Genomic DNA, 27,863 nt, shown 5'->3' on the forward strand with positions numbered 1-27,863 from the left:
AAATAACTTATACCCAATCAATTCTCAAAAGGCAAACAATTAGAAAATTATCAGTCTCATTACAAATTAGGAAATTTTTCTTAAAATTGATATCCAAAAAAAATTGATAAAATTGTACACTATACTTCAAAAAATTCTGCTTTAAAGGTTATAATAACCATTATATCTGCATGGTTTTCTACTGTGGATGCATACAGATCAATTCTTTTTATGCATATGTAACTCCAACATACTTAACTAAATTTGGTAATTAGCATACAAACTAACAGTTCTTTTACATTAGTCAGCAATGACAACTGCAGTTGTCACTTTACCATCTTTGAACCTCAATTAAGCCTAGAATCTGCTAATCTTTCTCTAAGCCTTCACAAAATATTAATGAAGAACTAGAATGTTTTTAAAAACCCTATTAAGAAAAAGTTTTTATATCTGAAGGTTATAGGCAGATGTTCAAAAAAGTGCTTTAAACTGTTTTGTCCCCTTTGCAACTCTGAAAACCATTCTCAACTCTTTTGAGTAGCATCTCAACATTATAGCTTGGCTTTGGTTCTCTATTTGGTAATTTTGTCTTCAGAGCTGATGATTCCCTGAATTTTATTTCATTTTGGCTTTATGATTGGGTCTTGTGGTCATCAGTGGACAATTCTGAGTAAGCAGTTCTTGGGTTTTATTAATGGCATGGAGGTTGCTGAGTTTCCCAAGTGAGGATGAACTGTTTGTTCCTCACAGGAGAGAGCCTTTTTCATGGAAAGGACTCAACATTTGTGTGTGTGTGTGTATGTATGCATATATATGAAAATGACATATGTGGGGGTATATATACGTCAATTTTGAAATGGCATAGTTTTGATGAAGACACAGACAACAGATTTAAATGTCTGAAAAACAAGTCATTATTTTAAAATCCTTTTTATTCATAAGTGTTAAAATTGCAAAATAGTAAAACTTAGTCAATAAACTGAATTGTGCCACATGAAATATATTAATTTAGCACCACTTTACAAGGTATTTCAAAATTGTTTCAGACTTCTGTGACATCTATATACAACCAGTATTTATCCAAATTGTGGTAACAGAAAAATACAGTCAACTCTGGAGCTCACAGAAAAGAGCCTTCTCAATTTTATAACCCATTCATATATATATATATATATATGTTTTATTATTAGAGCATTTTAACTTTTTTATTATTTGGCAAGATACGCTTATGAACTAATTTTTGCTGCATATTTAAGACAAATTAGTTTCCCAAAGACATTTGCAACTCTTGGCTTTGGCAATGATTTCACATAAGGCAGGAATCCAAATGTTCATTAATTTCTATCTCCAAAACCTGAGCCTGGCAAACAGGGCAGCTCACTGCTTTTTTGTGATTAATTAAACTGCTGGAATTCTGAGACGAGGTGACAGGGAATGAACTGCATTTTGAGCCATTACTGCTTGTACATATGCCGTTCACTTGCTCATTCTTGATAAAAAAGTTGGCAAAAGCAGTTTTATTCTCGACTTTGGGTCTCTTATTTGGTAATTTATCTTCAGAGCTGTTAATCTCCTGAGATGAATTTGATTTCAACTGAGTTTTATGAGTAGATCTTGTGGCATCCAGTGGATTAGGCAGTTCTTGGGTTTTATTAATGGCATGTGGACTGCTGAGTTTCCCAAGTGAAGGTGCACTGCTTGTTCCTCCCAGGAGATAGCCTTTTCCACTGAAAGGCGTCAATAGCTTGCTCCCCCCTTCCTTTGGTTTTCCTGCAAAAGAAGGTCATTAGTTATGAGACTTTTCCATTCACTTAAAGCCAGAACACCTTTAAGCTAACTCACCTAAGCTAATGGACACTTCAAAATGTAGAGGTCATATTGTGATAATGAAGTGGAGCTATACAATAAGAAGCTGCTAATGGAGGAAAAACGAGTTTCTTTAGAAGCAGTTTTTTAGAGTTAAGGTTTTTAAATATTTCCTGTTCTTTAGGATCTAATTCTCTTTGGAATTAAGATAGAAATCCACCATGATCAAAAATAAAGTGAAGGAAAAAGATGGCTAGAAAACATCGAGAATGAAACAGTAATTTTTCTATAGGAAATACATATGCTATATATGAATCCTATACATTATTTGCAAAAATATCCTTTGTATATTCTATCTAAGCACTTTCATAGCATGGCAAATCTTCCAAGAAAATGTAAATTCCCAAAATACAATTCTTCCTCCATTCTGAATAGCAGAGAAAAGCCTGATTTAAAGTCTTTCATATTAGTGCTAATCAGAAGCTTAGGGCTAGGGCAGTGGAGTTTGTGAGCCACTGAAGGAAAAGAAAATATGTGTAGGAACAGCACAGCCTTGTAAGAATCTGCAAGCCTTGTGGGTCCAGCACACCATGGGCCCCAAGGGACAGAGGCAGGGAGGGCAATGCCCTTTTATAGTCACTCCTCTGTATGCCAAGAGACTTCTGGCACAGGGCATGGGGAGGTCAGTATTACCATCATAAAGTCAAAGTAAGGCATCTGTAAAAACTGAATTTAAGCTCTTGTAGCGTGCATTTTGGTTGCCCATAGTGCTCTCATATTTATCATGTGGCTCCTAATAAACTAAGGAGGCAATGTGGTACAGTGGAAAAAGCAATGGTTTTGAAGGCAAAGGACCTGGGTTCAAATCCTGCCTTTGACCATTACTCTTTATGACCTCGGGCAAGATGCTTCATTATCCTGGATCTCAGGTCTCTCATCTGAGAATTGAGAGTGTTAGACTGGATTGGCCTCTCAGCTCCCTTCCAATCAACCAACAGACATATTAAGTACTCACAATGTGCAAGCATTGTGCTAGGGATTCAAAGAAAGGCAAAACCAGTCCCTGCCTTCAAAAGAGTTTCTATTCTAATAGAGCAAACAATACATAAAGAGGTATGTATAAGATTTATACAGAGTGGATGGAAGATAACCTGTGACGGGAAGATTCTAGCCTTCTAGCTCTAGACTTAGCATTCTATGGATGAGGTGTCTCTTGTAATGTCACTGCACCTAATATGTGTTACAAAAGTAATTACTGATGTTAGATGGAGGCATACCTACACTAAGTTTTGGTGTGACATTACTATTGTGGCAAAAGGTCAGCACCCCGAACTTCAGAATATACAGACAGAATTATCAAAACAGAAACAGATCAAGTAGACAGATTTCCAAACTGTCCAACCATTACATCCATACCAAATCAACATCTGGGTTTTTCAAAGCCGGGGGGTGGGGGGGGGGGGTTCTCAACAACCAACAGCTTCCCAGAGTCTCATATGATCAAATCACAGAACACTTCTCAAAGTGAGCCCCCAAAACAAAGCTACACATCAGGGCTTATATAGCCTTCGCCTGGCTCAGAGAATGTAACAACCTTATTGACCCACTGGCCAATCAAAAAGTATTTACTGAAAAACACCCCAGGCTCCAGGTGCACTTTAGCCTAGGGGCAGGGAAGATCTTTAAAATTTACATTCCCATTACACATACCTACACTAAGTTTTGGTGTGAAATTACTACTGTGACAAAAGTACAGCAGTAAAATAATTATACCTTGAAGTCTCCTGACTGTGCTAAATCATTTCCTATCCCTCCATGTGGAGGCAAAATACACCTCTATACTTATTCAAATGGCATCGACCACTCACACAGGTATGTTCTATGGCTCTTTTGCTTATTTCCAATTTGAGAAATATTATCATGAATAACAACTTACATACATAAAGCATTTTCTTGTGCAAAAAAGTTATCATCTGTCGCCTTATTTGATTTTGTGAGTAAGGCAGGGCAGATATTATTTCCATTTTGTAGATGAGGAAATAGAGCAGGAGTGGGGAATCTGTGACTTGGAAGAACATGTGGCCTTCTAGGTCCTTAGGTGCAGCCCTTTGGCTGAATCCAAATTTCAGAGAATATATCCCCTTAATAAATGGATTTTTTTCTGTAAAACTTGGACTCAGTTAAAAGACTGAACACTAAAGGACTAAGTGGCCTTGAGGCCGCAGGTTCCCCACCCCTGATATAGAGCCTCTGGAATGAGTGACTTACTGAGTCACTGAGACAGGACTCAAATCCAGACTGTCCAACACCATCTTAGTTCTCAAAAGTTTCCAGTCCAAATTTTGTCACAGATCAAAGATGTCTCTGATAAGGAGAGAAGCATCCTTTTAGAGAAATAATCTGACTGATGACCAATTACCCACTCACTGCACAGGCAAGTGCAAGAATACCATGTTACTTCCTTAAAAGTAAAATATTAATAGAGAATAAAATCAAAATAGAGAATAAAATTATACAAGATGAAATTACTAGTAACTGCATGCCACCAATTTCAAGCTATGCCATGTCCATTTTTATCTTTATCCTCACTGGAAATCTGGACAGCCACAGGAACCTCTCTGGGCTCTTACTCTTGAGCTAAGGCCTTGTCTTCCATGGACACAGGCCTCCACCTCACTTTCTAGCCATCAGTCCAAAACACGATGCCTCTACTTTTTCATGACACTCCATCCTTTCTAGTCCTTTTTAAGAGGTGTTTCCCTTCATTAGAATGTAAGCTCCTTGAGGGCAGGGACTATCTTGCTTGCTTGTATTTGCTTGCCCAAGACTTTAGTACAGGGTCTAACAAACAGGAAGTGTTTAATAAATGCTTTAACCTATCTTTTTCACCTAAGACAAACAGTGAGTCATCAAGCATTTACTGAAGTCTCACTGTGTGCCAGGCATATATGGATACAAATAAAGGCAAACCCCTCTAAATATCAACAGAAATCACTTGGGCACAATCGAAATGATAACAGGTGGGGTATGTTAGTCATCATGCTGTAGTGCTGCTACTTAAATTACTACTTTTATTTTTCCGTTTCCTCGTAACTGTGAGTACTGTACAATGAAAGGTATGTTAGAGGATACCCAAAGCAAACATAAATGAGAAATATTTTCATTTTTGCTCACTTGAGTAAACTGAAATCCAGATTCCCCTAACATGATTTCATGAAAATTAGAATCTTCTGTTAGAAGTTTAAAGCATTTTCCGATTTCAAATTTATATTAAAATTAAGCTAAAAGCTATCTGAATGCCACTTAATAATATTAATGGTATTAAGAGACAGGGGTTTTAATGGTATTAAGAGACAGATGTTAGATGTGGAATTAGGTAGACTGAAATTCAAATCCTGTTTCAGGGCCTCAGTTTCTTCATCTGCAAAATGGGGAAAGCACCTTACTCCTAGTGTTGTGAGGACAACACAGGTAAAGAGTTTTGCAAACCTAATGGTAGCTATTACTATTATGCCATAGAGAAAAAGCAGAAGAACATAAGGCAGGGTACCTTTATCTTTACTTTCGGTCCCAGAGTTTGGCCGCTTCTCTACATCTGTCATTTTCTTGCCTGTTTTTGAATAGCCCTCTGGTTCTTTGACCTTTATGTATGTGCCTCCACAAGTTTTCTGATGCTCATCCCACCAAAAGTCTGTAGCTGAGGGAGCTCTGTTCATTGACCGTTTGACATAACCATAGTAGGGTTTTCTGTTCCGGCAGGGTCCATTGCAACGCCACCAATGTTGACGATATACATCCACCTCATTGTGAAAATTGTGGTATATCTGCATTAAAAGAAAACATTCTAGTATTTATTTATCACAGCAACAATAACAACTTTGCAAAATCCTTTAAAAAGGGCAACTCTGCTGTGCTTTAGAAAATCATATTAGAAACTGGAAGTCAGCATAGTATAATAGCAAAAACCAGAAAACCCAAGCTTTATGCAGTGCTGACACTCCCACAGCCCATGAGGCTGGTCAAACAGTATTTCACCTTTCTGGGCTCAGTTTCTTCATCTTCTGTAAAATTAGAAAAGCTAAACTAAATAACATCTAAGTTCCTTTTAATTCTAAAATTCTAAGGCTAATATTTCACCTTCTTAGTTTCCCCTGGGCTTCTGAAAGGTTCTAATTTTGGACATATAGCATGAGAGTTTTACTTCTATCAAAAAATTAATTTTAATCACAGAGAAAACTAATCCTTTCTAAGCTGAATAAATTAAAGGAAATGTCAAGTTTGAATCATTTAATTCAACAACACATTCGACAAACATACATCACGTTACTGTTTTGGGTGTTTGGGATGGGGAATAGAGACAAAATTTGGATTAGAACACAATCTCCCCTGCTCTCATGGAATGCAGTCTGAAATATAAAATAAATACCTTTGAATTCTATCACTTTCAGCAGTCAGATAGAAAATTATCAAAACTTAAGGTAAGAAAAGTTCATTATCACCAAAATAATTAAGTCTGACTTTATACTAAACTGGATGCTATATTATCAGAGGTAAAAAAAAAAAATCACACTATGGAAAATACTATTCTAGCAAAAAGTTCTGACAGAATGCTTCTAATGAAGAAATCATTGTAGTACACAATTTTCTACAGTAAGTAAATGTTCTTTCTGCATCTTTTCATGTAACAAGACAGTAGGAGTGGGAATGAAAAAAAAAACTTGTCTAGTTGTTTGAGGTTTTGCTTAGAATAACTAATTCCCTAATTTTTTTTTTTCTTTTTAAAGCAATCGGGGTTAAGTAACTTGCTCAAGGTTACACGGCCAGTTATTTCTGGGTGTGGTGCTGAGTATCTGAGCCCGGATTTGATCCAGGTCATCCTGACACTGGAGCCAGTGCTCTTACTTGCTGAGCCACCTGGCCACCCCTTAATTCCCTAATTTTTGATTAACAATAAGCTATTGGTGGGGAGGAAGGCAGAATTTTTAAAAACTCTGTTTTGCAGCAATCTCTGTTCCTGGTTCTTTATTCCTGCCCACTCAAACATTGCAACCATTCATCCTCCCAAAAGCAAATTTCCTTTACTCAGCAAGCATTAATTTAATTCATACTGCACTAAACATGGTGGAACTTGAGAAGTGCCAAGAGCAAAGATGCTGGTGGAAGAGAGCTCAGGACTCCTCTCTTTTTCAGTACCATGCTCAGAGCTCTTACAAATTAATCATCAAAGAAAGGATAGACCAGAGAATCAGACATTTGTTGCCAAGGGGAAGCAGAAAAGGCTGGGAGATGAAACAGTGGTAGCAATTTGCTGCATTTACTTTAGATTTCTTCCTATAATATTTTCATAAAGGTGTGTGTGCAGTTGGCTCAGTCAGGACTGATCAGCTAAAAACCTTGAGTTTATACCAGAACAGAACAAGTGCTGCTTGTGATGACAGCAGTAAAATCACACCAGTCTAACTTATCTGAATCACAACAGAGCTGAGCTTGCCTCCAGTTCCTATTTCCTAAAGAGTACTTGGGATAGAGCACTGTATGACTGAACAGATCTTTTAAAAAATATTTTCGACATTACCACTTTTCCTGATTGTAGAAACTAACTCAGATGAAAATTAAGACATTTAACAGCATAGAAGGTAAACTATTTGGCATGTTTTGTTCTCTATCATGGGTCCTTATTGCCCTTGGAAGTCAATAAACACAATTGTTTTCAAAATATTTTCATTCACTTTTCACCTGATATCTGTATAAATACATGAGAATACAATTAACAGAAAAATGTGTTTAGTCCATAAAGAAAACGGTGTGGAGCAAAATACATGGAATTCATCTGGTAATGGAAGACAAAAGTCCTGGGACATATTTCTGGCTCTGCCACTGACTCAACTGCACAGTCCTGGACAAATGACAACTTTTCTATGACTCAATTTCTTGGTCTGTAAATAGAAGAGACCATCTCCCTCTACCTAGTTCCTTGAATTTTATTAAAATCAATGAGATGGGGGCGGCCAGGTAGCACAGCAAGTAAGAGCACCAGCTCCAGTGTCGGGATGACCTGGAGATCGAATTCTGGGCTCAGACACTTAGCACCCACCCAGAAACACCTGGCCACGTAGCCTTGAGCAAGTTCCTTAACCCCAATTGCTTAGGGGCTGCCAGGTAGCACAGCAAGTAAGAGCACCGGCTCCAGTGTCGGGATGACCTGGAGATTGAATCCCGGGCTCAGATACTCAGCACCACACCCAGAAATAACTGGCTGTGTAATCTTGAGCAAGTTACTTAACCCCAATTGCTTAAAAAAAAAAAAATCAATGAGATGTCTAAATAAATACACAGAATTTCCTAAGTGTGGTACTTACTGTTATATTGGCTCCAGACAGGTGATTGATGCGACGCATATGTTTACAAAACTCTGGGCCATGACTTTCCCGATCTTTATCATTATTAGTAACAAATAAATATGCATGTATCATTTCATGTAACAGTGTCTGAAACAGGATAAAAGAAAACCAACTTAGCCTTTATGAGAAAAATGCAGAAAAATTAAATTGTTAAGCTAAGGTGATACTTATGCTTTAACTTTTTTTCTTTTTGGGGGGAAGAGAGGGAAGGTAGTGAGCAGAGGGAAAACAATATTTACAAAAGCCCTAACACTATTACATCACTATGTATTTACTCAATATTCATATGGATCTCCAACATGCTAGAGGCTTCCTTTGCTTTCTCCTGACATTGTGGGCATCCCCGTCACGGAGCTAGCCACCCATGACCTGTCCATATATTCTCTTGCATCACATAACTCTTTGATGACATCTTCTACTCCTGTTCTTCTCTGGAATCCTGACTGGTCCTAAGCTGCAGCCCGCTCACATCCACCATGCCCTGCTCTTTCCACTGCCCATTAGGTGACACTCATTTTGAGTTCTTCTAAGCCATGGTGTTCCACCTCTCTCTCTCTCTTTGAAAGAGGGAAAGCAGGGCAACTGGGGTTAAGTGACTTACTGTAATGGGAATGTAAATTTTTAAGATCTTCTCTGCCCCTAGGCTAAAGTGCACCTGGAGCCTGGGGTGGGAGGCTTGTTTTTCAGTAGATACTTTTTGATTGGGCAGTGAGTCAATAAGGTTGTTACATTCTCTGAGCCAGGAGAAGGCTATATAAGCCCTGATGTGTAGCTTTGTTTTGGGGCTCACTTTGAGAAGCGTTCTGTGATTTGATCAGATGAGATTTTGGGAAGCCGTTGTTGAGAGCCCCCCCCCCCCAGCTTTGAAAAACCCAGATGTTGAGATCCAGATGTTGATTTGGTATGGATGTAATGGTTGGACAGTTTGGAAACTGTCTACTTGATCTGTTTCTCTGACTTGATAATTCTGCCTGTATACTTTGAAGTTCGGGGTGCTGACCTTTTCCCCCTGAACTAGGTAAATGATACATGTTTGACTGATTAAAGTAAGCTTGTTAACCCATTTTGAGTTGCTTTCCTTTATCAAAGCAGATCCAAGAACTTGTGTTGGCAGCAACCCTGAAGACGCTTGGGGTGCTTGCTGCTACACTTACCCAAGGTCACATGGCTAGTAATTTTTAAGTGTCTGAGGCTGCATTTGAACTCAGGCCCTCCTAATTCCAGGGCCGGTGCTTTATTCATCGCGCCACCTAGCTGCCCCAGTATTCCACATCTCACTGCTGCACTGCGGCTCCACCAATACGATGTTTGAATAGAAAAGGTAGGCCTTTGCTTTTAGGGAAGCTTGAGGTCAATAAAAGTACTTTGCAATTTCCTAAAAACCAATCCAAGCCCATTCTCCTCCCTCTTTTCAACTCTGGGCCCAGTTTATATTCTATCTATCTACTGTCTGTCTCAGATGCATATGCTGTTGGACAAGCTCTACTGGGTGACCATTCAGATACCTGTTAATCTGAACAAAAGACATTTCTCATGTATTTGGTTCTCCGGGTGGATGAATAGGAAAAACTCCCTTGAACAATTACAGATCTCTTCAAAGAGGTAACTCTGAAATGTCTTTGGGTTTGATGTGATCACTAACATTTCAGCTACAAGCAGGGGCACCTCAAAGATCTTACCATTTAGAGGGAATTCTTCCTTGACCAGGACTCTTACACTAGATCTCATCACTATGATGAATAATTTTGTTATGCACACATCTCCCTGTTTTATACCTTGCCTGATATTTATTATTAGAGGGTAACTGAATAGTGCTAGTTCTGTTCTTAAATCTTTCAAATACTTAATGATCTTGATATAAGGATAGGAGACACCTTGTTATAAAAGAAACTGTAAGACAGCATTTGTTATGCTAAGTCAAATGTTTTTCTATAATCAATAAACAAGAAACAGAATGGGATCTTTTATGTTTTACATCTTTTAGTCAATGGTGAGATAGTAGATGTAGTCTTTTGTTGAAAAGCCTTTTTGTTCCCCACTAATACACCTTTACTGAGTATGCCTTCACTTTGTGTATAGAAATCTCTCAAAAACATTTCATACAGATGGGAATAGGCATATAGGTCACCTTCTTTGGGAGTAGAAATAAGGTTGGGATTTTTTTCCCATATCTTTGGTATCTTTCCTTCCTTCAGCTAGTTACTTGTATATTGGCATATATTTTCTCATTTTAAATATAATGTCTTAATTTATAAATAAACCAGCTTGATAAGATTAATGAATTCTTATAATGTACTTTTCAAAAATTTTCAAGTTTATATCAATGTCAATTCTGAGAGGTGTTGTAACTACTAGTCTTTTAATTAAAATTATTATTGCTATAATTTCTATTAGTATTATGAGCTTCTATATTATCAATCAACAAACATTAAGCACCAACTATAAGCCAGGTATAAATAAGGTTTTGTCAATATCCTGTTAATCATGTTAAATTTATTTTTAAATACACATACACGTTAGTTTCTAGATTTCAAGTCAAGTGATGTAATATTTATTTAGTATGGTTCATGACTTTCACCCTACTCCAAATCCAGTCTCTGGTGTGTAAGTGTGTAAGTGACCTTGGGTTCTCAAAGGCCATGCAGATCTAGCAGATCTAACCAAGCCAGAAAAAATACGGGATCTGTCATTTGGGGGCTGCCTATCTAAGAGTGAAAAGACTTGTCTCCACAAGGAAAACCAACAAATTATGTCCTTTTTTTGGCCCAAACATGCACAAATACTGTCTTCACTAAGGTGAAAGGAACATTCACTCCAATGAATTCATAATCCCTTAAAGACCAAAGCACTATCCTAAGAAACTCCATTTCTATAATCTGCTATCTGAACACTTAGATTCTTTGACAGTGAAAATTCTGTTAAACTTAACCTTTAGCTGACTCAGCAGAATACGGCTGTTTCCTGTTTTTTTTTTACTACTGCCTATGGTTTAGGCTTGTGTTTAAAGATGAAGCACTATGTTCCATTATTTTTTCACTACTACTCTTCTGTTTTTAAAAAAAGGGAGTGGCTTTGGGGTGGCTAGGTGCCGCAGTGAATAGAGCACCGGCCCTAGAGTCAGGAGGACCTGAGTTCAAATCTGGCCTCAGACACATAACACAAAACTTGGGCAAGTCACTTAACCCCAATTTCCCTATCTTCCCCTCTCCAAAAAAGCAAAAAAAAAAAAAACAAAAGGGAGACTTTCTGCCCAACTGCAAATGTTTACTTGAGGTCACTGTCTTCCTACTTTATCAACTGACAACCCTCCCCTACTATTTATGACGAGAATGTCTTCCTGCTTTCAAACATATTACTTAGTTTTTCAACTGAAAAATACAGGAGTTGAACTAGATAATCTATGAGGTCACTCTGACTTTTAAAGTGGTCTAGGTCTATGCATACAGATCTTCTCCATCTTGGAAAAAAAATATTGCTAGTTTTTGTTCAAGTTACCTTTAAACTCTTGGTAGTGTAAGTAGGACAGGACATACATTTTTCATCTTGGAAGCAGCAGTACAGGTACTTAACATTTAAAAGTATAGCCAAACTGACCTAATCCTGCTCTGTTTCCCATTAGGGATCCTCAGCCTCATGAACAAACAGATGGTTGCAATTTGATTAGGGAGAGGAATCCGGAGAGAGGGAAGACAGGCTGCAGATACCCAAGTTGTTAGGGTGAGGGTGGAGGATGCCCCTAACTGCAAAATGCCTCCTACAGTAAAAATCTTCAGGGGATGAACTCTTCAAAATTTCATGTCAGCCTAACTCATTCAAAGTTTACAACAGAGTAATTTTACAGCACCAGTTTTGAGCCACTTAAGACAATCACTACAAGAAATCTTCCGCATATCTACCTTGTAAGTTGAGTCAACCAAACAGCTTAGCTGTATGTAAAGAGATTCACCATTTCATGTGTAATCTTTTTTATCTTCTTAGGTATATATGGAAATGCTATTTGCCAAGTACAAAACTGGGGGATGGTGGTGGTGGAGAGAATTAAATAACTCAATAAAGCTGAGGAGGAGGAAAACATGCTGCTTCAAGCAACAAAGACCAATTTTGACAACTGCCAGAGTGACCCTCAGGATAATAAGCATGTAGCATTTGGGGATCAAAACAAGTGGAGAGTGGGAATTCTTAGGCCTTCTCAAATGAGGGGTGTTCTCAGTCAGCTTCTTAATTTTATGCATGTTTCTGAGAGAGAATAGGTAACTGGGGAGGTCAGTGCTCAACAAACTTGTATAAAAACAGGATCAGCACTCACCTTCAATTTGACAATTATATCCTTAAAAGCTAAATAACTTTCCTTTATATTTCTTGTTTTGGGTTACTCATTTAAAGCATTCTGTTACCTGAGTTTAGGACAACTGCTGAGGCCTTCTTAAGAACACTTATGTATCAAATGAGGAAAGAAAACTCTATCTCCCAAAGTCCTTTCTAGTTCTAATATCTAATTACTAAGATAACAGTCAGGATTTATTCGTGAATACTTACCTCTACAAGATCTTTTCTTGGTCTCAATTTTAAAAGGGGTTCACTGAGGCAGATGGAACACATTCCACCTCTTCCCTCATACTTGCAAACTCCAGCACATCTGAAAAAGACAAGTAAAAAAATGTAATCATCCAAGTTTTAGTTATGCTTACCAGAAATTCACAAAAATATAAACATCTGAAAAGGAACAAAATTTTTGTCATATGCTGAGAATTCTGATACATGGCTTCTTAGAGAGTATACCAAATCTATTCTTAGTTGTTGCACCTTTATCCTAGGTTGGGATGATAGTGGGAGCTAAACTGCAAAAGTTAAAGATGGGCAGCTTGTGTTGCTCACCCAAACCCTATAATCAAGTTTGTGGGAAAACAAGGATGTAGGAAATGACTCATTTTATAGAAATTTTCATGACTGGCCTTATATGTCAATAAGAAAAGAAATGAATTTGTAGTCAAAGGATTCAGGTTTGAAGTCTGGCTACTTATTACCTCTGTAATTACCTCTGTAACCTGGGCATTATCCTACCCTTCCAAGCTTCAGTTTCTGAAGAATGAGGGGGTTGGGCTAGAATATCTAAAAGTCCTTTACAGTTCTACATCTAATCACTCTGACAGTCAGACAGGGCTAACTTGATGGCAGATGAACCGAAATTCTGAATTCCTGCAGGATGCTGTGCTAGCAAGAAGATGCTAACATATTAAAGAGAGAAAAAAGAAAGTGGGAGGCAAACACCAAACAGTTAAGCAAGGCATCAGTTCTGTTACTGAGGGGTAGGCTTTGCCAGTGGTACATAGGAGCTAAAGAAGAAAAACCACACCCAGTAGATACTTAGAGCTGCCAAAACATCACATAGTTTCTCTAATTTTCAGATATGAGTGAAATGAAAGGAGTAGGAAGGTTGAAAAATTATTTCTAATATGTTTGTGTTTCCTTTTCTGCTCTAATTAAATACTCTTCCTGATTCTGTTGTTTCTTTTGGAGAGGCAGTGTTGCATGGCAGATAGAATGTTGGACTTGGAGGCAGAAAAAAAATAAATGAAAACTCCATTTGGGACAGAGAAGTTATGTAGACTCTCTGAGCCTCAGTGTTCTCAGCTGCAAAACACAAATAATGTGTAATACAAACCTCACAAAGCTGTTGTGAGGTTCCAATGGAACAGTTATATAAAGGGACTCACAAATTTTACAATGCTAGGTAAATGTCAGTTATTACTAGATTCTTGTTAGCAGAGTAGTAGCCAAAGAGACAGTTAACATTAGCTTCTCGGTTTCACATAGGAGTGGGGACTGGAGACCCATGGGGTCACCACTTACTACGAACACCAGTTTCTGTTCCTTCACCCATCCTTTAGCATGACAATTTCTTTCACTTGACTATCTACTAAGATGGGAAGGAAACAGGATTTCAAAATTGGTTTCCTTCTATCCCAGACTGAGAATGACCACTGCTACATGGGGCAAGCCTGCTCTATACCATTGATTACTATCAGATAATCAAATGATGTTCTGCTATTTCTTACCTACTACAACTCTCTTCCTGGAAAGGATGGAGATGATACAAAAAAAGGACAAATTTCTGCTGAGAGCAACAATTGTTGTTTTAGAGCCACTGAAACTTGGGGTCCTATTGGAATGTAAAGTTTCAAAAGAAAATAAAAAAATCTAAAAGCACATGAGGTCTCAATAAGAGAGATGTAATTATAGTCCTCCCCCCCTTTGAATGTGTATATAAAAAAGATATGGTTCCTTCAAAGGAAACATCATAATCTAAAAAGACAGCTAGCACAAATAAGATGAACATATTATTTTTCTTAAAGGCTGAACTACAAAGCAGGAACCAGAATTTGTTTTCATTGGCCTCCGCTTCCTTACCTGTAAAAGAGAACTGGTCAAAATGAACAGTCCCCAACTGGGGTCCTTAGACTTATTGTAAATTGTCCTCAAGTTGATAAATAAACATTTCTTTTGTGGAATTAATGTCTCATACATATGTTACATTATTATTTCAAATTTATGCAGATGTGATTATTCAAACATAAATTTTAAAGCATTCCTGAATTTACAGTAGTTTCTTATCATAAAGTTCTACTCAAGACCTCATTGTAGCAAGGAGGTGACCCTAGGGTCTTGAAGTCTATTCTAGTGAAGCACAAATGATGACAATTTTTACCATGATACAATGGGTTCCAGCACAGTCAAGGGAACAGACTACTGATGTCAGCTTTCTGAGGAGGCGCCTAGGTCTGGATTTATTCCTCTCCAGCAGGTTAGCCATTTGGTGATAAAATCCTTGTCACGGAAACCCATGAAAGAAAAAATAAGGCAACAGAGTTCCTGGTCCTACAAAGTTACATTCTAGTTCTAGAGGGAGTAAATTATTTAAGCATTATTTAGTGATTGCTATATAAGCCAGGAAGTGTATGGGTGGGAATACAAGGAAAAAAACCCTCCAAAAGCCTGTTCTTCTCAAGGAGTTTGTATTCTACTGGAGGGAAACAATATGTACACAGACATATATACAAAGTAATTTGAGATTTATTATTAAAGGTGGTACCTGAACTCAAAGTCTTGAGGGAGCTAGATGGAGGAAGAGATGAGAAGAGAAAGCATACCAGACATGGGGGACTATTGAGCCTGAGGAAAAGAGTCAAAGACAGGAGAAGGAATATCATGAGTGAGTGGAAAAGGACTTATTAAGAGCTTGCTTAAGCTAGGCATAGTGGTAAGTATTGTGGATACAAATACAAGCAAACATGGTAGTCCTTAGCCCTCAAGGAGTTTGCATTCTAAAGGATAAAGACAAGGAGTGAAAGTCTGCTTCAGCCCTTGCCCCCCAAATAAGGTGAAAGCTCACTTACCAGGCCCAGAGACTCCAGAGGTGGAGTCCAGGATCAGAGGGTAAAAAGATGGAGATGTATGGGAACGGCAATCTGACTGTGACAGAGAGTCCATGAAAAGGCCTAATGTGTAATCAGACTACAAAGACAGGCTTCAATTAGACAGTGAAGGATTTTAAATGATGAAAAGAGTCTATTTTGTAATGGCAGGAATAAGGAGCAATAGAAACTTCTCAAGCAGTAAAGTGATATGGTCAGATCTGTGCTTTAGGACTAGGATTTTGAAGAGAAAGTGTTGCATAAAAATGGCTTAAGCAAAATTAATCCTAGGGACCAGGTCCTAACTTATGAGAACTCAAAAAGAGGACAAAATATTTCAAAATAAAGCAATACAAAGAGATGGAGTGAAACATAAACCTAATTTAGATATAAATGGATTAGACAACCCACTAGAACAGGAGTGGCACAACCGCTAAGAAAATCACAAGAAACATCTTAAAAGAAAAAACAAATATGCAAGATGGTTAATTAGAAGCAGTCACCCAAATGAACTCTCCCAACAATCCCTTCCAAACAACTTTAAAATAAACTCCTCAAATCAAATTTTGGAGCAGCTAACAAAAGATTAGAGTGAGACATTTTGCTGGCTTGAGAAAACAATTTAGGAGATCAGCAGAAGAGGTCTGACACTGGGATGGGAGCTGGCTTAGGATACAGAGCAGGCAACAGCAACAAAAGCAACAGGCCTTGGAGGTAAGCAGGAGAGAAGCAGAAGCAGGAGGAGGAGGAGCAGCAGCAGCAGCAGCTCCAGGAACTCTCACAGGGGAGCAGGGGCCCTTCCTAGATAAAGAAACCAAGAGAGCAGTGACCACATCTCATCAGGGATCCCGTCACCTTGCAAGCTCTGAAAATTTGCAAAACCCCCAAACTAGTTCCGAAAATAGCAGCACAAAAAAAGCCTGAAGTTCAGGAAAGTACCTCCCCATGTCCAGGTGAGCTCAGCCCAACTTTAACAAAGTACAAAGTCAAGAAACAGGCTGGGAAAAAGAGCAACCAATGAAAAAAGAACTTGCCTATAAAAAGCTACTACAGTGGCAGAGAACACCAAGATACAATCTCAGAAGAATACCACAGCTACAAAGCAAAGTATAAAAAAAAGATGCTAATTGGACCTAAGCCCAACCATAAGTTATGAAAGCATTAAAGACATACCAGTGGTAGGGAAAATTTTTGGAAAAAAATGAGAGTGATGCGATAAAATTATTAAGAGAATTAACCCCTTGGTAAAAGAGGAACAAAAAATACTGAAGATACCTTAAAAAAACAGAATTGACCTAATGGTAAAAGAAGCACAAAAATTCACTGAAGAAAAGAACTCCTTAAAAAGCATAATTTGTCAAATGGAAAAAGAGGTACAAAAGCTCACTGAAGAAAATTATTACTTAGAAATTAGGATTGGGCAAGTGAAAGCTATGAACTCCATGAAACATCAAGAAACAAAGTAAAGGGGCGGCCAGGTGGCTCAGCGAGTAAGAGCACCAGCTCCAGTGTCAGGATGACCTGGGGATCATATCCAGGTGCAGATACTTAGCACCACACCCAGAAATAACTGGCCGTGTAACCCTGGGCAAGTTACTTAACCCCAATTGCTTATAAAAAAAAAAAAGAAACAAAGTCAAAGGAATGAAGAAAAAAGTAGAAGGATATGTAAACTCTCCCACTGGAAAAATAACTGACCTGGAAATTAGATTGAAGAGAGATAACTTAAGAATTACTGAACTACCTGAAAGCCATCGAAAAAAGGGAACCAGACATTAAATTTCAAGAAATTAAGGACAACTGCCCTGATATCTTAACCCCACCAGGAAAATTAGAAACTGAATCTACTGATGTCCATAAAGAAACCCCCAAATGAAAATTCCTAGGAAAAGAAAAGCCAAATTCCTGAGCTCCCAGGACAAAGTGAAAATACTTCAAGCAGCCAGAAAGAAACCACTGAAACACTATGGAGACAGGATCACACAAGATTTAGCAGCTTCCATGTTAAAGAGTAGGGCTTGGAATATGATATTCTGGAAGGCAAAAGAGTTAGGATTACAACCAAGAATAACCTACCGAGCAAAACTGAGTTTAATCGTTCAAAGGGGGGAAAATGGATATTTAATGAAATAGAGTGCTTTCAAGCAAGCCTAATGAAAATAACAGGGATAAGCAGAAAATCTGATATTCAAACACAAGACTCAAGAGAAGAATAAAATGGTCAACATTAAAGAGTAATCATAAAAGACACAATAAAGTTAAACTGTTTACATTCCTATATGGGAAGATGTATACATGACTCCTAAGAACTTTACCATTATTAGGGTAGCTAAAATCTACAGAGGGCCATAAGTCTAAATTGACTATGTTGAGATGATTTAAAAAAAAAAAAAAGGGTGGGTGGTGGTGAGAAAGGGGGATATACTGGGAGGAGGAGAGCCAAGAAAGGTAGAATGGGAAAATTTTTCTCACATAAAAGGGCACTTTTTGGATGCTCTCTCCTCTGTGTTTCTGTGATACTACTTTTTCCTGGTTCTCCTATGTGTACAACAGCTCCTTCTCATTCTCTTACTAGCTGATCATATAAATTATGCCTCCTAACTGTGGGTCTCCTAGACCTCTTTTCTCTCTATACATTCTTTTTTGGTTACCTCCACAGCTCTCAAAGGTTTAACTATCAACTCTATGCAGATGACTGGAAGATATAGAGATCCAACCCAAGTGTCTCCCTGGAGCTTCGACTCCACATGACCAAGTGCTTACTGGAAATCCTGGAGATACCTCAAACTCGGCAAGTCTAAAATAGAGCTCATTCTCCTTCCTCTAAATCCACTCAGCTTCCAAATTTCTCTATATGTGCCAAAGGCACCACCACTCTTGCAATTACCTAGGTTCATAATCTTGCTGTTATCCTCATCTCCTCACTTGCCACATAATGAATTAGTTGCCAAAGTTTCTCTTTCTACAACCTTGATCACAAGGGATATGTTTATCAGACCCTTTCTCTCTATACCAACTACAGAAATTCACTGTAGGCCTCCTTCCTAACAGATGATCCAGATTCAAATCTCTCATCACTTTAGTCCAGGCTATGATTCCCACAGTGATTTTTAAATAATACTTTTCCGTACTTTCCTTAAATTTCAACAGGAAGCTCAAAAGAAATTTTAGCTAAATTTATATTCTCAAAACTCAACTTACAATCCCATCAAGATAAAACAGAGGTACACAAGAGGCCTTAAAGATCCAAAACAAAGTCAAGTAGGCTTCTAGTAGCAATTAGGTAAATATTTGGCCATTAACAGTACAAAGGCATCCTAGCATTCTGGTAAATTAGGTTTTTTTTGGGGGGGGGGAAGGAGGATTATTATAAGAGGGTTATAAGGTAAATTGAGGACAGGAAATTCTTTAAAAGAATTTTAAAACTACTTAAATTACCAAGCTCTGCCTCTTTTTAAAGGCTATAGGGAGCTAGGTTGCAGGTTCCCCATCCCCCAGCTAGGCCTTCATTTGAGTTCTGAGTTGTTCTTCTCATAGCAGACATTTTGAAAGCATAACTATCTATGGGCTTGTTTCATGTCCAGGTCAGTAAGCATCAATTTAAAGTAACAGAATAGGACTAAGGAAAAGAATACAATCAAGTCTTCACTGGCACCCCTCAGGTATGAAGAGTTTCAGACCAAGGCAGTATGAGCTAGGACTTCTGGGGTCTTGACTTCAGGGCAGGTAGTGTCCAAAATGATTTTCCTTAATCATAAATGACTAGTTCTCCCCTTCTAATTAAATTCCAGGGGTTTCCTGTTTTCTCTGGAATCAAATAAAAACTCCTCTTCTTGGCTTTCAATGCCCTTCACAACCTGACCTGACCCTGATCTTTCTAGGTTCACAGGACATCATTCCTCCTCCATTACTCTGAGATACAGCAAACTGGCCTTCTCTATTTCTCACAAACACTCCATCTTCCATCTCTGTCTTTGTGCTCACTGACCCCCAAGCCTGAAACACACTTCATCCTCAACTCAGCTTCATAGAATCTCTTCCTTGAAGATGCAAAAATGCAATTCAAACCACCTTGTATTTAATCTCTTTCAATTTTTTTTTTGATACTTATGTCCTTGTTGTCTGCCCCTTAAAAACACAGATGATCGCTTAATGCCCAGTACCTAGCATAATGCCTGGTACATAGTGGTCCTTTACTGACTAACTGCATATCAAGAGAAAGACCACCATCAAGTTGCTAGCTTTACTGTGGAATATTTTTTGAGAGGGATGTGGATAAGTCCCAAAGAAAAATAAGGCGTCCATAGAAGATTCAACCCTTTCAATTAAATATATGAAAAAACCGAGTCCTAGGAAGGATTAAGTTACTTGCTCAAGGTCAAACATTTATCCGAGGACAGAGGTGGTAACTAAATTCAGGTCTGGTGATTCCAAGTCGGATTAGATGACTTCTGAAATCCCTTTAAACTCTAAATCCAACCACTATGGCTGTGGAATAAGAGAGGTTCACATCCATTAAAACATAATTCTCACTACTGAAGCCTAAGTAAGAAGCGGTGCATTTATAAACACTAAGGCTACTATGATTTGATTCAAGCAGTAGTGATGATAGATAAACATCTTCTCAATGAAATTTTGCTTTTGTGCAAGAAAGGTTCAAGACTAGGAAACTCCCCAGATACTCTGGCCCAGTTTAGTGCATCCAAAAGTACAGAGGAAGGGGAGTGAGATAAAAGGACAAGAGAGCAGAAATAATTTTTTGCTTATCACTGCAAGAAGAAATCTGGGCCGGTGCAGACAAGCTAGCCAAGGGCGGTTCTGCACTGGGGGCAGGGGGCCGCAGTTATCGCCCCTAGGCGGGGCAATCCGGGTTCAATCCCCTCCCCCAATACTCCCTCTCCCCCGCAACGCAAGGGGACTTACAGTGTCATTCGAAAGCTCCACTTCACCTCCACCGCCTCCAGCAGCCCCCAAAAATACAGGTCATTGAACTGCATGAACAGTGCTCGGGGATCGGGGTTAGGGTCCACGAGCTCCCAAGCCTCGTCCACCAGCGACTTGGGCTCCTTCGAGGGCGGGACGAACGCCGGGACCTCCGTGTTCCACTCCTCCTGCAGTTTCAGGGCCAGCACAAAGTCCTCTTCCATCGCGGCCGCAAGAGCAGGAAGGAACCCGGGGGTAGGGGTCGGGAAAACCGCGAAAGAAGCAAACTCACAGACCGACCAGCCACAGACCACCGTACTCCTACAGCGGGATCACAGTGTTTTGAGTCAGCTGGTCGGAAGCGGAAACTGATCTCGCGAGAGTAGAACAAAAGGCGGAAGCGACAAAATAATTAACTTCCGGTATCTCCTTGAAGGACTGAGTATTCCGAACCTAGAGGACCGGAGAGGGAGTTTCCCAGCCTCCTCCTCCCCCTCTTCCGCCTTTCTTACTCTTAAGTGGTTTTTTTTTTTTTTTTTGGCACAGGCGCAGCTGCCAAGTGGCTTCATTTTCCTGACCCTTCTTTAGCCCGCCCTCGGCGCGCATGCGTCGTCATTGGCAGCAAGCGCCGGGCAACTCCTCCCGCGCAGGCGCATTCACTTCGCTTCCGCCCTTCTCCCCCGGTCCCTGAACTCCGTCGGAGTTGGGTGGGTCTCGGCGGCTGTGGAGACCGTGACAGTGACAGGGGGTGGCGATGGCCATGGCGATGTCGGACAGTGGAGCGAGCCGCTTGCGGCGGCAGCTGGAGTCGAGCGGTTTCGAGGCACGGCTGTACGTGAAGCAGCTGTCGCAGCAGTCGGACGGGGACCGAGACTTGCAGGAGCACCGGCAGCGGATCCAGGCGCTGGCCGAGGAAACGGCGCAGAACCTGAAGCGCAATGTCTACCAGAACTACCGGCAGTTCATCGAGACGGCGCGCGAGATCTCCTACCTGGAGAGCGAGATGTACCAGCTCAGCCACCTGCTCACGGAGCAGAAGAGCAGCCTCGAGAGCATCCCGCTCACCCTGCTCCCTGCCGCCGCAGCCGCGGGAGCCGCCGCCGCCGGGGCCGAAGAGGGCGGCGCCGGCGGCCCCGGGGGCCGCGACCATCTCCGAGGCCCTGCCGGCTTCTTCCCGGGCCACGGGGGCGCCGCCCGGGACAGCCAGAGTGCGGGCGAGGAAGGCAAACAGCGGACGTTGACCACCTTGCTGGAGAAAGTGGAGGGCTGCAGGCACCTGCTGGAGACCCCCGGGCAGTACCTGGTCTACAACGGGGACCTGGTGGAGTACGAGGCGGACCACATGGCCCAGCTGCAGCGGGTGCATGGTTTTCTCATGAACGACTGTCTGCTGGTGGCCACCTGGCTGCCCCAGCGCAGGGGGATGTACCGCTACAATGCCCTCTACCCCCTGGACCGATTGGCCGTGGTGAATGTCAAGGATAACCCGCCCATGAAGGACATGTTCAAGCTGCTGATGTTCCCTGAGAGCCGAATCTTTCAGGCGGAGAATGCCAAGATCAAAAGGGAGTGGCTGGAAGTGCTGGAGGAAACGAAAAGGGCCCTCAGTGAAAAAAGACGGAGGGAACAGGAGGAGGCGGCAGCTCCTCGGGGCCCACCTCACGTTGCTTCCCAGGCCACAAACCCATTTGAGGATGATGAAGAGGAGGAGGAGGCTACTTCTCCCGAGGTTGAGGAGAAAGTAGACTTATCCATGGAATGGATCCAGGAGTTGCCGGAGGACCTGGATGTCTGCATTGCCCAGAGGGACTTTGAAGGAGCAGTGGACTTGTTGGATAAGTTAAACCACTATCTGGAGGGCAAGCCGTGCCCACCTCCTGTAAAGGAGCTGAGGGCCAAAGTGGATGAGCGAGTCAGGCAGCTCACAGAAGTGCTAGTCTTTGAACTTTCCCCGGATCGTTCTCTAAGGGGTGGTCCCAAGGCCACTCGAAGGGCAGTTTCTCAGTTAATACGACTTGGCCAATGTACCAAGGCTTGTGAACTGTTTTTGAGAAATAGGGCAGCGGCTGTGCACACTGCCATTAGACAGCTTCGAATTGAAGGTGCCACTTTACTCTATATTCACAAGTTATGTCATGTGTTCTTCACCAGCCTCCTTGAGACTGCTAGGGAGTTTGAAACTGATTTTGCAGGCACCAACAGTGGTTGCTACTCTGCCTTTATTGTTTGGGCCCGTTCAGCCATGGGCATGTTTGTGGATGCTTTCAGCAAGCAGGTATTTGACAGCAAAGAGAGCTTGTCTACCGCAGCTGAGTGTGTGAAGGTGGCTAAGGAACATTGCCAGCAATTGGGTGATATTGGGTTAGACCTTACTTTCATCATCCATGCTCTCTTGGTAAAGGACATTCAAGGGGCTTTGCACAGTTATAAAGAAATCATAATTGAGGCCACCAAGCACCGAAACTCTGAGGAAATGTGGAGGAGGATGAACCTGATGACTCCAGAGGCCTTAGGGAAACTCAAAGAAGAGATGAAAAGCTGTGGGGTGAGCAATTTTGAACAATACACAGGGGATGACTGCTGGGTGAACCTAAGCTACACAGTAGTGGCCTTCACTAAACAAACTATGGGCTTCTTGGAAGAAGCTCTGAAGTTGTATTTTCCAGAGCTGCATATGGTGCTTCTAGAGAGTCTGGTGGAAATAATTTTGGTTGCAGTTCAGCATGTGGATTACAGTCTCCGATGTGAACAGGACCCAGAAAAGAAAGCCTTTATTAGACAGAATGCATCCTTTCTATATGAAACAGTCCTCCCTGTGGTGGAAAAAAGGTTTGAACAAGGTGTAGGGAAACCTGCCAAGCAACTCCAAGACTTGAGAAATGCATCTAGACTTATTCGAGTAAATCCTGAAAGTACAACCTCAGTGGTCTGATACACAGCACTTGTATTTTTATTCCCAGAGAGGTCTGTTTGTCTATATCCAGCATTACTAGTATATTATTTATATAACATTAAAATCTTCTTTATATCCCAGAACATAGTTTAAAAAATAAAAGTGAAAAAGGTCATCTCTTATGTAAGAGTGCAAGATGGGAATGTGAAGAATGAAAAAATGGTTAAATTTTATCAAAGGAATAAAAAACCATTAAGATACTTTGAACTCATCTAATATATTCTTTAATTACCCCTTTTCCTTATAGATTGTTGGTCATACCATAGTACTATACTTCATGATCCTAGGGGCCAAATCACATTTGTTATATTATTAGTGGTGTGTATTTATGCAGGATACAGAAATATCATATCTATGATTACATGCAAATTAAACATGTTAACACTTTATTTCCAAGTTCTGTAAGTCACTGGATCGCCAGATTTTTCTGTGTATCTTCAAAGGTATAGTGCCATATAAAACAACTCTTAACCCATTATGCTTCCCTTTAAAAAAAAAAACAAACGTGATTTAGCTATGTTCCTAGAGTAAAAAAATATTAGCAAATTTAACCTTAGGGTAAATTTCAGACAAAAATGTTCAAGAAAACAGTTTATTTTGTTGAAACTGAAGAATATGCCAATCACTTTAGTGTATTAAAAGGAAAAGAGTTAGTAAAAATAAATAGTGCAGTTAATTTTGTTAGCACAATTTGAATAAACTTAATTACATTTAGTTGGTTACTATCTTTTAAAAATCTGCTTTGGAAAGTCAAAGTGCTATGACAGTCATTTGTTTCTTGTTATTCTTGAATTTTATGAATTTTTATTTCATTTTCTTTGTGACATCACAGTGTGAGGAATATTTAACCCCATTAGCTGCTTGAGAGTTCCACTTTGGGGATTATACACTATCTCAGACTGCAGGTAGGAAAAAATCTACTTAATGAGGAATCTAACCTCTTAATGAGGGATCAGAAGAATGAGTAGAATGTTATTTCTCAAACACAAATGTATTCTGCCACATTTTACTGGTATTGATTTCAAGAAAGTTGCATTTGAATGTTGTAGAAACCACTAGTAAGACTTATTCTTGGTTCATTTTTAAAATGAATGTAATGCTTCAACTTAGTTAAATACAAAGTGCTTTTAAAGAGTTTTGGACTTCCCAAGACTTTTGACTCACTTTCAGCTATCTGATGAATAGATAATAGTCCTTATGTTCTGCCTGCTTTTGTTCTACTCCACCATGATTACACAGGAAGCAGAATGGGGCCACACAGGGCCACAGGCCATTTAAATTTTTTTCTTTTTTGATTAATGAGTTTCTGTGGCCAAATGATTTGTCACCTTGTAACTAGAATTCTGTCCTTAGACAACAGACTTTGTCGTGGGGACTGAATCTGGTAGAACCTTCCAGAGTGTATGCTTTGCTGGCTTAGCTTTTGAGAGCCCAGGATGTTCCATGGCATGATGAGAGTATTGAAATACTTCAGCCTTTTCTTCCCTTGGCTCCTAGTTGTAACTTCTGTCACCAATGCCATTTTGATGGTATCTTTCGTTATTTAGAAATTGGCATAATCTGAAAATTAAATATAATTATAGATGGATTCCCAATAGCCAAGGCTTCATGACTTAATTATGCATACAGTAAAGTAGCCAGCTATGTTTAAAATGCCTAACAGTACCAAAATTCCAGATTTATTTGGCTAGTTTCTCATAAAACCTCAGGGTTATTTTGATGGGAAGAACCCCAGATATGTCAGATGGGCAGAGACAATTAAAATGTACCTCGGTTAATGCTATTGTAAGATTCAATTTCAAAAAGTTGGGGAGGGAGGGACAGTATTAGGAATTTTATATGCTATTTAATGTCTTTAAAATCTTACAGAATCAAAAAGTCTGTAAATATATGATGTAGGATATTTGAAATGATGCTGGCAAAATTAAAGTTTTTTTTTTAATTCAAAAATAAGGCATTAAGTGATGAAAATTTAAGAAATGTGTACACATCTTATTAATGTTTACTTTGAATAGGCAGCTTTTTAAAAAACTAGAGTCATTGGGAATTTTCTATGCTATGTGCTGCTTTACCATAGTTGTAACTGGTAGAAATATGGTTTTGGTGGGTGTTCTAGAGTAATCAGATGGTTAAAGCTTGACAAAATCAGGGTGGCCTTTTTGCCAAATTGGAACAATTTGTGTGGCATTATTAAAAGTAGGTTAACATTAGGTCCCAGAGGAGTGCACTCTGATTTTTTCTTTCCTGTTAATCTCTAGAGCAGGTTCTAAAAACTGAATGTAGCTAGGAATTACTTTGAAAAGGATTGTCAATTGTATATTAAGCTTGAGTTGATTGCCTTTGCTACTTCTGTTCAGGAGTGGAGAACACAGATGATTTAAATAATTGCTCTTCAGAAAAGCTCTGGGGAAACTCAGTACTTGTTCAAAGCCCCAATTTACATAACTTCCACCAATTCAAATCCATTTTTGTTCAAAATACTATCTAACATAGTTCATCTAGGCAGTGTTGGCATTTTATAGCTGAAAATTTGGGGCATATATGACAGAAAGTGTTGTATAAAGTAAATACACATTTTGCGTATTGGCATTGCTGTGGTGTGAATGGACGTTTGAAACTTAAAAAAAAAAAAATAAAACCTCAAAGTTTCTTACACTGGACAAAATTTCATGGTGGCATATTGTATTTCCTTTCTTTGATCATTAATGTTTTATATTTCATTTCTGTTAAATTTCATTACTTAATTTCTATTCTTGAAAGAGCCAGGTGAAAAAAAGCTGTAGGTATCTTGATTATTCCATCTATTCATTAAATCATTATGACTTAAAGAAATTACCTTTTTAATTGACTTGTGCTGTTTAGTAAGCACTTCACAAAAACAGGATGTGAATTTATTTGAAAATAAATTTTATATCAAATCCAGATATATTCTGTATGACCTCTCAGTCACAGAATTCTCTAAACAGGGAATTTACCCAAAAAGCAATTATCAGCCACACAGTTTAGGGGTAAAATGACCAATATCTGATTTTTTGGAAAATGTGACATGATTGCCAAGGGAACAGTTACATATAATCAGTCAATATGTGTTTATTTTATTTGTATTATCTTTAGCCTTATTGACGTGCAGTGTACCCTTACTATCTATCTCACTACAGAAACAACTGTATTGTGGTACTGGCTCTTCTACAGTTGGATTTCCAAGATGGTAGAAGTCAATGTGGGATGCTGTAGTTAGAGAAAGCATCATTGACCAGGTGAGATCCAAGCTGAGTCTTGAAGGATAGGAAGGACTTAGATGGCTGGGGACAAGGAAAGAGTTCTCCCATACAGGGTAACAGTACTGGGAAAGACATTAAGAAGACAGGAATCAAGACAGCATAAGCATTTTTATAAGAGGGTGAGGAATTGTGCATGACTAATTAGAAGAATTACCCAAAGTAAAATGTGTGCTGATGGATTTCTGTAGTTTTACAGGATTTTTCATTAAGACGAACAGGATTCTACCAATTTAATTCCTGTTTGTTGGTAAATGCTTCTCTGTGGTAAATTAATTCCCTCCATAGCATAGAAGGAATATGGAACATGAGAAATAACATACACAGAAGACATTTGTACCCAAAGTAGGTTTGAAAAGGTTTGAAAGATAGTCTTTACGACCAATCAAGGCCTAAGATGGGTTGGAGACAAGGGTGATGAAAAGCTCCAAGTCTTTGGACAATACAATTTGTGCTGGGGAGGTGCCATTCTCTAACCCTATCCTAGTTTCCCAAGCTGCTTGCAGCTAACAGAGATGGGTTCCTAACTTTTCTTTATTGTTTCAGTAAGGTCCCATCTCTGACTATGTCTTAGTTTCCCTCACTTCCTAATGCTCATGGGAAAGTGATGAGTGGGGAAGCAAGGCATTTTCTGTTATTTCCCTTCCAGATCTGTGCTGTGGGGTGCTTGACCTCTGTAATTACATATATCTGACTCACCCCATGGCTGACTTTGGATCTGTTCTTATAGGGTTAGGGGAATCTGGACTCTGTGAAACACTGCACAGTCAGCTTCAGACTGATGGTAGTACTTTATGAGCTCATACAAAGAACACAGGTTCTTTCTTTTTAAAAAAAAATTATTTTAGGTGCAAAGGGCAGAACAAACAGAATAGAGAAAAGAAACAAAAACATAAATTTATATATTGGAACTTAAATACAAAGTAAGAAAGGGGGAAAAAAGCATGTCATGTATAGCAGAACATAAGGGAGGATTCAAAAAATGTGAGAATAAATTTTCATTTCAAGAAAACCTGTATGATAAATAATACACGTCTTGAGAACTGTCCATCTTTGCTTCCTTATAAGTTTTCTTTTGTTCTCTACTGTGCACTTTTTTACCCCCCCCACA

The 27,863-nt window shown here is 39.5% G+C and overlaps 2 protein-coding genes across 2 annotated transcripts; one reads left to right on the forward strand and one right to left on the reverse strand.

The window, feature by feature from the left end:
- Positions 1 to 893: 893 nt before the first annotated feature.
- Positions 894 to 20,879, reverse strand: SPRTN (SprT-like N-terminal domain). The gene is made up of 5 exons (XM_069064877.1): positions 20,522 to 20,879; positions 12,723 to 12,822; positions 8,145 to 8,273; positions 5,336 to 5,609; positions 894 to 1,749 (listed from the first exon to the last, which is right to left on the reverse strand). The coding sequence occupies exons 1-5, from the start codon at positions 20,743 to 20,745 to the stop codon at positions 1,286 to 1,288; spliced, it is 1,191 nt and encodes a 396-aa protein (XP_068920978.1). The 5' UTR covers positions 20,746 to 20,879; the 3' UTR covers positions 894 to 1,285.
- Positions 20,880 to 21,029: 150 nt separating this feature from the next.
- EXOC8 (exocyst complex component 8) lies at positions 21,030 to 26,139 on the forward strand. Its single transcript, XM_069064876.1, has one exon. The coding sequence runs from the start codon at positions 21,276 to 21,278 to the stop codon at positions 23,451 to 23,453; it is 2,178 nt and encodes a 725-aa protein (XP_068920977.1). The 5' UTR covers positions 21,030 to 21,275; the 3' UTR covers positions 23,454 to 26,139.
- The last annotated feature ends 1,724 nt before the right edge of the window (positions 26,140 to 27,863 follow it).

This window comes from Petaurus breviceps, unplaced genomic scaffold, assembly GCF_028583685.1.
Source record: "Petaurus breviceps papuanus isolate PSGF00001 unplaced genomic scaffold, PetGlider_PUasm1.0 90650, whole genome shotgun sequence".
NCBI classification, from domain to species: Eukaryota; Metazoa; Chordata; class Mammalia; order Diprotodontia; family Petauridae; genus Petaurus; species Petaurus breviceps.